This window comes from Canis lupus, chromosome 5 (genome assembly GCF_011100685.1).
Source record: "Canis lupus familiaris isolate Mischka breed German Shepherd chromosome 5, alternate assembly UU_Cfam_GSD_1.0, whole genome shotgun sequence".
Lineage (NCBI taxonomy): Eukaryota > Metazoa > Chordata > Mammalia > Carnivora > Canidae > Canis > Canis lupus.
The window spans coordinates 60,544,249-60,558,720 of NC_049226.1; the positions used below are offsets into that span (position 1 = coordinate 60,544,249).

Genomic DNA, 14,472 nt, shown 5'->3' on the forward strand with positions numbered 1-14,472 from the left:
GTCCCGCAAAGACCCGGCCCTCCCCGCAAGGCTCCGTGGGTGGGCGTGGCCTAGCGCTACGGAGGCGGAGCCTTGGCGGGCAGGGCCCAGCTGGCGGGGCGGGGCCCGTAAGGTCACGGCCGTGGTGGGCGTGGCCCAGCCCCGTGGAAGCCAGGCCTTTGTGGGCAGAGCCCGCTGGGGGCGGGGCGCTGGGGGCGGGGCGCTGGGGCGGGGCGCTGGGGCGGGGCGGGGCGCTGGGGCGGGGCGGGGCGGGCGTAACACTCACAGTACAGCGCGGGCAGAGCCATTCACCGTTTGGGATCTCGGGCAGCGGCGGGTTGAGGCAGTGCAGGTGGTAGGAGGAGGGGCACGCGTCGCAGCAGAGCAGCTCGCCGCCGTCCTTGCACACGCGGCAGAACTCCATGTGGTCGTCCTCCTCCTCCTCGCAGCCGCCCTCCTCCTCCTCGTCGTCGTCGTCCTTTGGCTCCCACTGGATCCCCTCCTTCTCCTGGAGGGGAGAATCGGGGTGCAGGCACCTCGGGCCGGCCCGGCACCCCCCCTGCACGGTGCAACTCGCTCCCTCCCTCCCGCGCGCCCCTCTTCCCATCCCGCACCTCCCCGCGGACTGCGCGATGGGGGCCAGGCCCCAGGACCTCTGCCGGTGACTTACGCAGTGGGGACAGCTCCACTTGCCCTCGGGAGCCTTCTCCAGCTCTGGGTCAAGGCAGACGAGGTGGTAGGCCCGCGGGCAGGTGTCACACAGGATGATCTCCCCACCCTGCTGGCACACCTCACAGTAGTCCTGGTGGTCGGTCTCGTAGCCATCACCATCGTCAACTGGGAAGGGGCAGAGTGGTAGTGGAGGGCCTGGTCCCCACTCCCAGTGCCCAACCAATCTCCACCCCCAGCTGGACCCACACATGGTAGGTGTTTAATAGACGTTGGATGAATGGATGGTGGATGGACAGGTGGGGTGAACAAATGCCTGAGGAAAGGCTGAGGGAATAGAGGGGTGGGAGAGAGGGGTAGAAGATGGATAAAAGGGAGGGAGGGAAGAAGAGGGAGAGGATAAGGAATAGAGGGTGAATGGTGCAGGAGGTTAAGAAGCACTTCCTTCTCCAGTGACCCCTTTGCTAGTGCAAATGCCCCAGGGGGCCTACACCAAAAGTGTCTGATCTAACCGCACTGGGACAAGACCCTTCTGACCACAGTGACCGATGGGGTGAGGAAACACAGGTGAACTGCCTGGCCAAGGCCAGGAAAGGCTGAGGCATGAGGATGTCCCCCCCTGCTAACCCAGGGTGGGGCTCTGCAAACCCCCTCCACCAGGACAGCCATGGAACCCCCTCCCCCGAAAGTCCTACTCCTCTTCTTCTTGCGCCGCCTCTTGCTCTTCTTCCCCAGGGCAGTGGAGCCCTCAGAGCGCACAGAGGAGCTGTGGATGCTGGCACTGTCCAAGTCCGACTCCTCCCGCTCATCTTCCTCGCTCTGCAGGGGTAGGGGAGGGCCTGGTGAGCCTAGAGCCTGCCCTGGGGGCCCATCCCCAAGGGCCTCACCGGCCTGGACACAGGTTGGAGTAGGGTGGGGCATGGTCAGGGCTCCAGAGGCACAGTGTTCTCTGTGGTTAGTCTCTGGCTAGAAATCCTGAAGCCCCACCCACCAGTCCAGCCTGCTGTCCTACCACCTTCCCCAAGCCCTTCCCTCCAGCCCTCAGACACAACTCACATTTTCCATACCTCTCCCCTGGGTCTGCTCTCCACCCTGCCAAACTCCTACTCATCCCTCAAAGGAAAGCCCTAAGGATACCTCCTCCAAGGAGTCTTCCCAGCTCTCTCCTTAACTGGACCTGTTGCACAGCCTGTGTGCCAGGTCTGGTCTGTCCCATCTGCCTATCATTAGCTCCCTCCCAGTGTATCTCCTAAACACCCTCCAGACTGTGAACATCTCTGGAGGAGGGCCCACCATGGCTGAGCAGAGAGTTTTAGCACATGGAAATGTGCTCAACAAATATTTGCTGAGCTGAGCTGCACCACCAGCTCCAGGCTGTCCTACCTGCTGCTCTGTACTTCCCTCTAGAGCAGCTAAACTCAAGTCCTGTCATTTGCCTCTACCAAGAAATGGTTTCCAACTCTGCCCCTCTACAGAGGTAGGGCAAGGTGTGGGAAACAGGTGCCCTGTGGGGGTGGGGGTAGGGCATGTATGCCCCCCCCCCCCATAGAGAAGGGAGGCCCAAAGGCTCAGATGGGGACTTAGGGTTAGTCTGAACCTGGTGCCAGAGCTGGCCGTGGAAGGGCAAGGGAGGGTCAGAGCCCCAGCCCACCCAGTTCCTGCCTACATGCCACCTTCCTGGGGTCCAGCCTCCCAGCAGACCTGGGCATGCAGGCCTCATCAGAACTCTCAAGGGCCAGGTGACTCTCCTACCTGCTACCCAGATGGAGCAGAGGCAGAATTGAGCCCCTAGCCCAGCAGGGTAGACAGGGAGCTCCCCTCCAGAGTCCTGGTTCAGGACAGTGGACTAACAGCCCTGCATTCCAATCACCGTGCCTTCACCTTGCACACATGTGCACAAGCACACTCACACACATGCAGAATGTATCGAAGGTTGCTTACACAGCCACACACACAGCCAAGTACCTGTGGTCTCGCTGTCTCTCACACTCACACATCCCAGCATACCCTATCACACATTCATATATTTACACACTCACACATTACACACATTTACACACTCACATGCCCACAAATCCACACATACATTCCAGCCCTCCTTCTCTCTTTCTCTCTCTCTCTCTTTCACACACACATACACACACACACACTCACCGAGGAGCCTTTCTTCCTCTTGTTGCTGATCCCTCCAAAGCGGAACTTGAGCCCTGCAACCTTTCTCCCCTTTCCCTTTTTCTTTGCATCCTTGGAACCTTTGATCTTCTTTCTCACTCCTGGCCCTGAAAAGTGACAGTGGATAATCTGCACCTGCCATGGCTTGCTCACCCAGTGCCATGATTACAGTCAGCCCCCACAACCCATCCCCAGGACTCCATAAGAGAAGGGTCCTTCTGCTGCCACCCCTCTCCAAGTGAGAAGGCTGAGGCTCAGAGCCATGAAGTCCTTGCATAAAAGTGACATAGCAAGTAAGGGGGATCCAGAACACAAGCCCTGCTCAATCTCTGCTCTGGCCACCACTGCCCCTGTTCCATGAATGGCAGGAATGCCAGCCATCTTGGGAACAGCCCCATCCTGTCCCCTCTCCCCAGAAAGAAGCCATGGGCCCCTGTGGCCAGCAGGGCTACCAAGAGTACACTTACCCCCTGTGGTCCATACCTGGGCCCAGGGCAAGAAGCCCTTTCCCTGGTCGCCAGGTTATCCCCGTGCCCAGGCAACACTGACACCACTCAACACTGTCCCACCTGTGCCAATCACCCACAGCAAACACGAGCTCCTGGGTGGCCAGCAGGGTTGAGGCTGTTTTTATGGAGCCGGCCACAGGAAAATTAGCCACCTGGGTAGTAATGACCCCTCGGCAGCCTCTCCCACTGGGCTGAGCAGGGAAGGTGGGGCTCTGGAGGCAGGTGGCCTTGCTCCGGGGCCTCCTCCAGCCGTATCACACACAGATGGGGCTAGGAACCCAGCTGTAACCTCCGTGGCGCCATGGAAAATCTATTTCAATTTTTCAAGCTCTGAATGGGCAGCTCGGAATCAATAGCTCGGTGGCTGGAGCCCAAGAGGAAATGAGAAAGCAAGGCAGGCTGGAGAGGCCCAGGATGGAGGACAGTGATGAAGGAGAAGAGGAGCAGACTCAACTCCATGTCACTCTGCCCTCCGGGCCCTTGCAGAGACCTGGAAAAAGGGGCCCATTATTCTAGAAACCAAAGCTCCTTGGGGCTGAAACAATGGGTTCCTAGAGCCCCCTCGGCCCCCCATCAAAATCCAGTCAGAGCCCCAGAAGGGCTGAGCCACCAGCAACCCCATGTTGGAGAGCCCTGGGCCTGATGCCAGTCTCAACCCCGATGGGACCAGAAATCCTCCAGTGAGGGAAGGCCCCTCCCCTGGGAACTTGAAATCATAGAGAGCCTCTGCTGTCCCTGTTCTTCCCCCAGACAGCAGATATCCACCACTGAGTCTGATTTTGTTTCTGGACCTCCTTCCGGGCTTCCCAGGGAAGCCAGCCTTGACCATGACCACACTCATATCCATCCATGACCCCAGGGGCTAGGCATTCAGATAAGAGGTGTCAACAGGCTAACCCTGGGACACCTTCTCAAGCTCAAGAATCCCCAGACTTCCAGGAACATGGGGAGTCTCCCTCTCCCTCCAGGCCAAGTCGGAGGGGTCCAGGTGCACAAGTCCCAATGCTCTGAGTGCACCATCTCCTCTGCTTCACCCCAGCCCCAAAAGGGAAGCAGATGGAAGCTACCATGCCACAAGATAGCTGAGAAAGGGCGAGTGGGTCCAAGGTCAGCCAAGGCCCTGGGTCTCTGGTCAAGGCTACTTCAGCTGTCCCAGTTGCCCGAGGCTAGAGGGTCTAGGGTGGGACTCTGCCAGCAGGGCGGGGTGCCCACCCACCCACAGCCTTACCCTTGCCCTCCTTGGTCTTGGCCTTGCGGATGGGTACAGGCTGGGGTGGCTGCTGAGGGCTGACGGCCAGCGGAGGGGCGATGGTGACTGTCTCCACAGCCGCAGCCACTGCCGCTGCAGCTGCTGCTGCTGAGCTCCCCTTGAAAGGGTTGTTGGCACTGAACTCCCGCCACTTGGCACCCAGAACAGTCATCATTTTGGACATGGGGATCTTTGGGTTCTTCTTGGCGATGAGCGGCCTGTGTGGGGTGAAGGCATTGCTGTGGAGGGCATGAGACACCCCCCCAATGCAATGACCTAGGCACCCCCTCCTCTCCCACACTTAGGGTAAGAAGCCCCTAGGCTGGGAAAACCAGGCAGAAAGCAAGACAGGGTGCAGGGGAGAAGATACAGCTTGAGAGTCCAGTCTACCCCGAAACACTCCTGATTCCCTGTTTATGCAGTTGGCGATCTTATTGGGATTCCAGACCCTGTACCCCCTGAGGGACCAGAGGGAGAGGCCTGCCATGGGCCACTGGGTGTCCGACCCCATTTCTTCCAGCCAAAGGGGCCAGGTGCACAAGTCCCAAAGCTCCAAGCATACCATCTCCTCTGCTTCACGCCAGCCCCCAAAGGGAAGCAGATGGAAGCTCTGATGCCACAAGACAGAACTAAAAGAGGCCACGAGAGCTTAAGGCCCTGAGGATTGACCAGGACCACCACCCTGGGGCTCAGGGCCAACAAGAGAAAGCAGGGACATCTATTAAAATGAAAGGGCTCCTGCCCTTCCTGCCAGCTCTGCCCAGGGTTGGTGTCAGCCTGATGGTCCCCCTGCACCCCAAGAGCCCAGGGCTCTGTCCCCCAACCTGCGGTTCCCATGGATGCCTGGCCACAGTGGCTGGCGGTGCGGCCCACCTGAGGAACTGGCTGAAGGCCTTGTAGTTGGTCAGCGTATGGTAGTCAGCCTCGGAGAACAGGTACTCCACGTCATCCAGGCCCCACTCGGCCATGAGCTGCCCTGAGGACTTGGGCTCCTAGGGACACCCAGGCCAGAGGGGGGGGTCAGAGCAGGGTCCTTCTAACCTGTGCCCCCACCCAGGAGGTCTCAGAACGGGTGGGAAGACTGTGTGCAGTTCCTACCCACCCTCTGCCTTCCAACCCACCTGCCCCTTGATTGGGGGGGACACAGCTCAGGCACTGACTCATGACGGGGTGCAGGGCCAAGCCTGGGGTTTCATGTGGGGGGCTTTAGGGTGTGGCTATGTGCACACCAGGGCAGAAAAAGTAACAGAACTCTCTCTGGAAGGAATATGTTCTGGGAATTGGAGCACCAGGACAGAACAGCAGCCTATAGGGCTAGTCTAAAGGGCAGCTGCCCCTAAGTAGCTAACATGCCTCAGGTAGCCCTTTAGCCCTGCTAGGGAGAAATGAGGCTGCCTCTGGATGTCCCCCAGTAGGTCACACGTGGACCCCATGAAATGACAGACTGCTCTCCTGCTTCCAGGGCCAGGAAGGCAGGCCCCAGCCAGGGTAGGGGCATGGGACAAGAGCCCAGCTGAAGGCAGACATGTGAAAGGGTTCCTTGGCTATTGCTTCATTTTCCAGATGGGGCACCATGGCCCAAGGAGGTGAGGGACCTCCCCAAAAGGGCACACAGTGAGCTCTCCAGACAGCCAGGCTAGGTGAGTCCGGATGGGGGTGCTGGCCATGAGCTTGGGCTCTGGAGCCAGACGGACACGGCTGAGAAGTGGGCAAGCTGCTTCACCTCTCCAAGCCAATTTCCCCAGCTGTAGACCAGGGTGACAGCGCCTACCCCCTCTTTCCCCAACAGGTCAGCACACGTGCTGGGAGCAGCCCCCCGCCCCCCCCCGCCCCATCTCGCAGGGTTCAGAGCAGCCCCACCCCCTGACCCACTCAGCCAACAGGCACAGGCCACACCCCAGAGCGGTAACTGGCCCAGGTGCGAATGAGTCCAGGGCCGGTGGGGGAGGGCGGGGGGTTGTCCCCGTAGGGACCTCGGGCCTGCTTTCCCAGCTGCCGGACAGGGCCGTGGGTGGACAAGAAGCCCACTCTCAGGCACAAGGGTGCCTGGCCCCAGCCCGGAGCTGACCCTCCAGAGGCAGGGTTGAGGGATGTGAAGAAACAGGCCCAAAGAACACCCCAAGCTGGAAGCCCCCTGGCCTCTGCACTCCTGGGGCACCCATTCAACAGACCCCATCACTACCTAAGCCCCTCAGAGCTGCGCTGTCCGCTCCACAACAGGAGGCCACGTGGGAGATACACTCAGCCTCCCTCCATCCCAGGACCTGAGAACCAGATCTGCCTGCCCAGCGAAGCAGCGAGGCTTGGAACCTGCTTCCCAGCATCCTGTTCTCTATGACAGTTCAGGGGTGTGCCCGTGTGGGACACCCTCCCATGGCCCCCAGCCCCCATGACACACAGCCATTCCTGGAGGCACCTGAGACCTTGCTCCCAGCAGGAAGCAGAGCAGCATGAGCAGGTGACACTGCCACAGGAGAACCCTGGATCCTGCCCACAAGTTCATCCTACAAGCTGTCAGGCCTCAGCTCTTATCGGTCACAGATGACTCACAACACAACTGCTGGCTAATGAAACCCCTCTGGGTTTTGGGACAGCAGGGTGCTTCCTAACTCCAGCCACTGACAGCCACCATTCCTGCCTCACCAGGCAGTACTGATATTCACAGAGCCCTTATCTCTAAATCCAAGGCTAGCCCAAACTGAGCTTGTGTACCATGCCCAAGGAACAAAGGAAGCAGAGTGCTCTGTCGAGGACATGCTGACATCTGCCACAGCCCAAGAGCTGGGCCCAGGGCCCGGCCCAGCCCCTCCCGGAGGAGCCCTGAACTGGCTTCTGAGACTTGAGGGATTCACATCATCCTGCACACTCACAGAGAAGCCACATCCCCCCCAGGGAGAGCCACAGGCCAATCCATAGCTGCCCTGACTCGTGCTCACTGGGACACCCTCTTGGATGCCCACATGGCCAGAAATTCAAGATACATGCTGAGTAACCAAGTTCCCCTTCTACCATAAGCAGAACTGGCTGGCCGCTTCTTGCTGGCAGAGGCTCCATTGGCTGGTTTATTTTCCCAAAGTGCTCCAAGGGAAAGGCTCCTGATACAAAACTTGAGCCAGACCACCACTCTCCTCAGAAAGAGTTGTGCGCTTCAGTAGAAGAGCAGAAAATGCATCAGCGTCCATGAGAGGCCATTCACTTCCCTCCCAAACCCAAAATGTCACCCACCGTTATTTCAAAAGCATCTCCAGGACTTGGTGCACAGTTTTCTTCAACACTTGTGTCCAACCTCCACGCACATCCCCACACACTCACACCCACAGGCCCACCTGCCCCCAACCCCACCACCACACACACACACCCGTGGGGAGGGCGCTCCAGCCCTTTGCTCACAGGGGCTCAGAAGGCAGAGAACCGACCTGAAGCCTCAGCCCATCTAGGCAGGGCTGTCCTGCTGGAGCCCAGGCCCCCTGGCCAGCCAGGCTTCAGAGGTTACCTTTAGACACCCATCATCATTATCATCCTCGTCATCATCCTTCCTTTTCCGCTTGGCTTTCTTCTCCTTCTTGTCCTTGAGCTTTTTTTTCTTCTTTTTATTGGGGGAGTAGTCACTGCCTTCACTCTCTGACTTCTCTTCCAGATCATCTTCATTTTCCGACAGCTCATCATTGCTCCCCTAGAAGAGAGAGGAAGATGGTAAGGGCAACAGAGGCCCAAAGAAAACCCAGAGTCCTGGGCAGCAGGACTCTCCTCAGCAGCCCCTGACACTGTCACTCGGCCCATGCTTCCCACTCGGCTAGTTCAGTGTCCTGCTGCTCACAGCTCAACACAAGCCCAGCTACAGGGGCTGCCCCAAGGCAGCAATGGACAAGGGTCCTGTCCTCAGTGCCAGGGCCATAGCACCTGGTGGAGTGTGAGGTGAGACAAGGCCCTGGTGAAGTCAGACTTCCCCCCTGGGCAAGTTCAGTGCTGCCTGCCCGGACTGCCGCAGGGTGAGGCTCAGGCTCTGCTTCAATCAGAATCAGATTTCTAGGGACTTTAGGATTTTAACAAGTGTTGCCGGAGAGGACTGGGACCCAGGAATTCACGCCGAACCCAATGTCCAGAGCCAAAACCAAAAGGGCACGGGAAAAATCCTGGGGAAATGGGTGGGTGAAGAGCCGGGGGTGTGAGCCAGCAGCCAACCTCTGTGTACGTGTGCACCCAATGGAGCTGCATGTGTCAAACGAAACCTGTAATTAATGTAGAGCACACGTCCCAGTTCCATCTGTCTGTGGACTCTCCAGAAGCTGTGATGGCACGAGCCCACCTTCTCTACCACCCCCACCCCGGCCGCTTCCTCTCCAGAGGAGACAAGGTAATTTAGGCAGCTCTTAAGCTTGGCTTCCTTGATTTAGTTTTCCCGTCTGTACAGGCAGCAAATGGCCCATTTATATGGAGATAAGGGCGTTCACAGCCAGAGCATCCCCACCAGAAAGGCACTGTCCCTCCGAGGAGGCTGTTTGTTTACTCTCCGCCTTTCCAGATGCAAGTGAACTGTCAAAGCCCTTGCCAACCCCCTCCTGGCTGGGGTCTGCGGGAGAGGCTGGGCACTGAGGCTCCAGTTACCAGCATGGGGCTTGGCATTTTCGAGCTGGTTGTTTACTGTTTTCAAGGTGAGCAAAGAGAGTCATGGAAAAGATAGAGAACTGGAGAGGTGGAAAATGAGCTCAAGACACCACTGGGGGGGGGGGGGGTGCGGCGGAAGGCTGAAGAGGAGGTGGGGACGGGGCAGGATGGGGGAGGAGAAGGAGAAGAGCCCACAAGAGAAGGGAAGAGGGCAGCAGGTCTGTCTGGAGGCTCCTGGGAGGGCCCCAGCAGATCTCTGCCCCTTCCAGGCACACTGTAAAGAGCTGAGAGTCTTTCCCCAGGAGGGAGGCTCTTCCGGAGATGCAGCTGGAAAAGGACTCCCCCACAGGCTCCCTGCACTTCCCAACTGTCTCCCACTGGGCTCTCTGCTCCCAAACCTTTTATGCTCATTAAGCCGCTGAGTCAGTGCGCTGGCCGGAGGTTGGCAGACAGCAGAGCCTCTGCGCTTTTCCGGAACTGGGTGTTTCCCGGAATACTGACTCTCTGTGCAGGGGCCCCAGGGGTGAAGACGGTCCTGGCTGCTGCCAGAACCTACATGGGGCAGGACAGCCTATCGAGCACTCCTGCTCCCAAGGCAGGGCAATGCAATGCCAATGCAGAGCCATGGGGACACAGCTCCCAGCTCTGCCACAGTCCTCTAGGGAGGCAGGGGTCAGACAGGGACATCTATTTACCCCGAGGGTGTAAAGTTCGGCCAGTTTCAAGAGACCACCCTTCAAGAGACCTGAGAGACAGGCACTACCCAGGCCTCACCCCAGCAAAGGTAAGGATGGGAGAAGGAGGCTGCCAAGAATTTCAGCACCTCGGACAGAGGCTGTGGGGCAGCCGGAGGGAGGGGCATGGGCTGGCCCTGTAGCTGCCCTGGGGTGGACACCACACTTCAGACCGGGAATGAGGCAGGAAGACCCATGCCTGATATCCACTCAGCTAAGAGTCGAGTGGCCCGACCGTGGGTCCTGGGGCTCCCTGGGGAGTCTACAAGACACAGAATGCCTCGGAGCTCTGTCCTTTGCTAGCCTGGAACTAGGCAAGTCACTAGGGTCTGACCTCAGCCTCCTCATCTGTGAAATGAGGATTTGACAAAGGGTGGCAAGAGGCACAAAGGAGATGGTGTGAGAGGAGGCCGCAAACATTTTGAAATGGGAGAGACCCAACCACCCATGACCCCAACTCTTCCTGGAAGGCAAAGATGTGGGCCAGATGACAGACAAGGACATCACTAGTTTCACCCTTCTCCTTTCTGCCAGTCAGAACCAGGCTAAGCCAAGTACAGAGTGAGTGCCCACAGCTGGGCGACACTTACAGGGCAGCTGGGCAACCTGATGCCAGCAGAAAAGGCTGTTGTGGCAAACGCCTGAGGGAGGGTTGACCTGGCCATCTGATGGGAAGAAGGCATTGCCACACTCCAAGTGCAGGAGAGGTGAGGAGCAGCCAGCACAGTTCCAAATGCAGGGCCCAGAGGGAGCTGGAGGGAGGGAAGGAGGAAGGGGCGAAGGCACCACAAGCAGATTTCAATGTCTGTGTGTCTCCACAGACGACACACAGCTTGTCGCCTTCTGGCGAAAGGCCCCAAGCTGAGCACTGCCAAAGGGCTGGCCCTGGTCCACTCCAGGGTTAAGTGGCAGAGCAGGGGAGGTGGAACGAGTTAGAGCTATGGCAGGGCACATCTGCCAGTCCTCAGTGCCTCAGTGGCCCCCTGGGTGATGGCAGTGGTGGCAGCCCCTTGTTTTAGGGAAAGGAGAGACTTCTCCCTGCACCAGAGAAAGCCTTGTAGGAAAGAAAACTCTGATTCCCCAGTTCTCCCAACTCACCACCTATCCCTTGATCCTTCCCAGGCAGTGCCTTCTCCACTCACCAAATGGAAGTTCACACTGCCTGGGCATGCCCCCGCCTGCACCCCGATCTCATCCAAGCCCTCCTGACTGCTCAGGGTGGGGTGTGGTGCTGGCTGAGGAAGGAGGTGCAGGACAGGTCTTTGGAGACTGGTTTCCCACTGGCTAAGTCTGTATCCACAGCATTATCTCTGCATCCAGCTGTTTGGACCCTTCAAGATCTGGGCCTCGTTTTTTCTTCCCCCCAAATCTTTCCTTGCAGAAAAAGGGGCAAGAGGAAGGGCAGCAAGTGGTTCTGAAAACAACACGAAGAGGAGTGACCCAGGAGCAGGACCTGAGGGATGTGGCACCAGCCAGAGGCAAGAAGGAAAGAATGGCTAAGAAGCAGGGGTAGACCAGTATCTTGGAACTTACAGAAGGGGTTTTGAGCCAAGTCTTGTTCAAGGGAGGAGACACAGGCATGGAGCAGTAATGTCCTAATAAAGCCCTAAAGCAACCTCAGCCCCAAGCCACACCAGAGGCTGTGAACACGAAACGGGGCTTTGACCTTGATGCTGTCCTTTGGGCTACGATGATGTCCTTTGGGTTACCGTAGCCCCAGGCATGACTACAGGGGAGGAGGCGCCTGGTGGCAGGAGTCTTAGTAGACTCCGAATCCCCAGCAGAATCCATCTGCTGAAACACCACACCCAGACTGCATGTGTGGGGAGCTGGGGGTGAACGGGAGGGCTCTCTGCCCTGACCCCCGGCCCACTGAGGCCACACCATGCCACCTGTGCAGGCCACGGGGTCCCCCAGTGGGCAGTCCCCACCCGCCCTTCCTCCTCTCCAGCTCTGCAGATGCCTGGATGCCTTTTATCCAGGCCTCCATCTCCCGCCTCTCCCTTCCTTCTGCACCCAGCGCTCAACACACACCACATCTCTCGATAAAGGCGGCATTTACACTCAAAAGGGAGGATTCAGAGAGTTGGTCATTCTCAATTTGGGGTCCTTCAAGATTGAGAGGGAAAAAGAAAGAATGAAATATGAGCCTTCCCATTCACGAGTGTTATAAACAGTTATAATTTAGCACTGAATAATTGGTTGCTATGGTAACCGCTGCAGTACAGGTTGAAATCATTTCTCCCTCCTGCGCTGGGCCTGACAAGGAGCTTCATCTACATATGCTCAGGTTCTGGCTGCAGCCCGGTTGTTTTATGTAAATCACGATCCACGACTTGTGGCCTATCCCCCCTCCCCCCCCCCACCCCCCTACCCAGCCTCAACTCCCACCCCTGCCAAAAGAAAAAAAACCTGAGGCCCCTCTTCTGCCTCCACCCACCACCTAATCTTGGGTACCGCCTAATCTTGGGGCCACCTAGTCAGAGCTGAAGCGAGCACAGGGTGAAATCCCCCTCCCCATGTCCTGGGGACCCAGGTGGCTGGGTGGGGGGCATGTGGGGCCAAGATGCTGCTCTCTGGCTATAGCCTGCTCCAGATCCTCTAAGATTTCTAAGATTTGACAGCTGGCCAAGCCAAGCTCTCAGGAGTACAGGGGAGGGGGTGGCCATGACCTCGGGGTCACCTTGGGGGCCTGCCAGGCAGCACCCACCCGTCATCTGCAGGCCTCCCATCCACACGGCCCTCCACCCCTAGTGAAAAGCAGAAGGAAGAAGAGATGGTGAGCAAGTGAGGAGAGGGCTATGACTGGGGGTTTGGAAACCAGGCTGGATGGGGAGGAGAAATGGGGAGGAGAAATGGGGAGGAGAAATGGGGAGGAGGAGGGAAGAGAGTGAGGGAACAAGAGGTGAGTGAGGCAGAGGCCAAGTTCTGGCCAGAACAGCAGAGGGAGACACAGAGACACAGGGCCCAGAAAAACACAGATATAGGTAGGTCCAGGGGAAGAAGGGAGGGGTGAGACCTGAGTGAGCCCAGCAAAGGGTAGGGGAGAGGTAAGCACCAGCACCCCCAGGTTTGGACACCAGTGGCCTTCCCAGCTGCTGAATACGTGCCCTCTGCCCCAGCCTCAACAGTGCAGACACTGCCCACCTCTAGCCTGTCTTCCTGGCCAGAGCAGGGTGGGGGAGTCCTGCTGCACTCTGTGGCCAGGAAGGAGAGAGAAAATTCAGCCCTGCCTGGGGCACCCCTGGTGGTCCTTCATCTGCATTTGGGAACTGGACAGACCCAGCCTGAAGGCCTGAGACCAAAGACCAGAGAGAGCACTGGGCCTCCTGTCCAGGTCCAGTGCCTGTGAAAACAGCTGCCAGAGAGAAAATGCTGAGGAGGAGCCAGAAGGGGGGGCGGGGGCAAAGCTCCTGCCCTCGGCATGGCACGAGCACCACCCCTTCTCTGCCCACAACATCCACAGAGCCTCAGGTCTTGGGGGTTGGGGACATGTCAATGCCTCAACCAGGAGGTCTGTCCCTGCATCCCAGGATCCTGTCAGTCCCAAACGATCTACGTTCTGTGGCATAAAGATAAATGACCTTGGAGCATCCTGCTTAAGAGGTCAGGGCATTTCAGATCCAACCCACAAAGGACACGCTGCTTTTGGCATCTCGCACTCAAACCCAGCTGAGATCTTTCTCCACAGGCCTCGACAGAGTAGCCGAGACCCCTTGGAGCCCGGACCCACCCGCCAGCTGGCCCGACCCCAGCAGGGCACCCCACGCACCTCTTTCTTCTTCCGCTTCCCTTTGGACCTGTTCTCCTTGAGCTTCTTGGATTTCTTCTTCTTGGGAAGGCCCACAGGCTCCTCAGGGAAATAGTCATCAAAGCCTCCAAGGCCACCATCTTCTTCTTCTGGAGGAGTCAGAGTGGGAGGGGATTACTCTGCGCTCCCCTCGGGGAGCCCCCAGAGACACAAAGGCAGAGGCAGGGCCCAGAGGGTCAGCCAGCTCCACAGGCATCCACCTGCCACCTCGGTCGCCACCCCTTCCCAGCGGACAGTGCCTCTGCCTGCCCCAGCCTCCTACCAAGCCCTCAGAGCCACCAGACCAGACCCAATGAGTAGAGTCCCATATCAGGCGGGCTGTGTCACAAGTCCCCACTTCTCTAGACCTTTCCTCTCTTCACTGTAAAATGGACAATAACCACCCACCCTGACAAGATAGAGCTCAGCAACAATGTTCTGAGCAAAAATGAGCAGCTAATTAAGAATCCTCATTGGCATGACTCCCCCAGGATGGAAGCAGCCCCACAGAGTCATGAAGCCATCTCTGGGTGGCTCCAGGGAGGGGTCAGGGCCTATTTCTGCCCTCTGCCCATGGTGTGGCTGGGAAATGGCCTGTGAATGCAAGGCTAATGGGGATGCACGGGTCACATCACCCCAGGACCACCTAGAGCCACAAGCAAGGTCCTTGAGGGCTTTGGAGGGAGATCAAGGAAGAGGATGCCAGGTTCCCCCTTAATGAGGATCAGAGACCACATTGCCTCTCCCGCCCAAACCCGCACACAC

The 14,472-nt window shown here is 58.3% G+C and overlaps 1 protein-coding gene across 5 annotated transcripts in view; it reads right to left on the minus strand.

The window, feature by feature from the left end:
• The window catches only part of CHD5 (chromodomain helicase DNA binding protein 5), a 58,146-nt gene that overhangs the window by 34,833 nt on the left and 8,841 nt on the right, over window positions 1-14,472 (minus strand). For 4 of the 5 annotated variants that reach the window (XM_038537765.1, XM_038537764.1, XM_038537763.1 and 1 more), the window contains exons 2-10: window positions 13,690-13,817; window positions 10,508-10,669; window positions 8,072-8,251; window positions 5,452-5,570; window positions 4,558-4,796; window positions 2,803-2,927; window positions 1,344-1,467; window positions 650-816; window positions 266-487 (exon numbers count right to left, since the gene is read on the minus strand). In XM_038537765.1, coding sequence (XP_038393693.1) covers window positions 266-487; window positions 650-816; window positions 1,344-1,467; window positions 2,803-2,927; window positions 4,558-4,796; window positions 5,452-5,570; window positions 8,072-8,251; window positions 10,508-10,669; window positions 13,690-13,817 — 1,466 coding nt within the window. The remainder of the gene's footprint in view (window positions 1-265; window positions 488-649; window positions 817-1,343; window positions 1,468-2,802; window positions 2,928-4,557; window positions 4,797-5,451; window positions 5,571-8,071; window positions 8,252-10,507; window positions 10,670-13,689; window positions 13,818-14,472) is intronic. The other variant, XM_038537767.1, reaches the window with a different exon arrangement.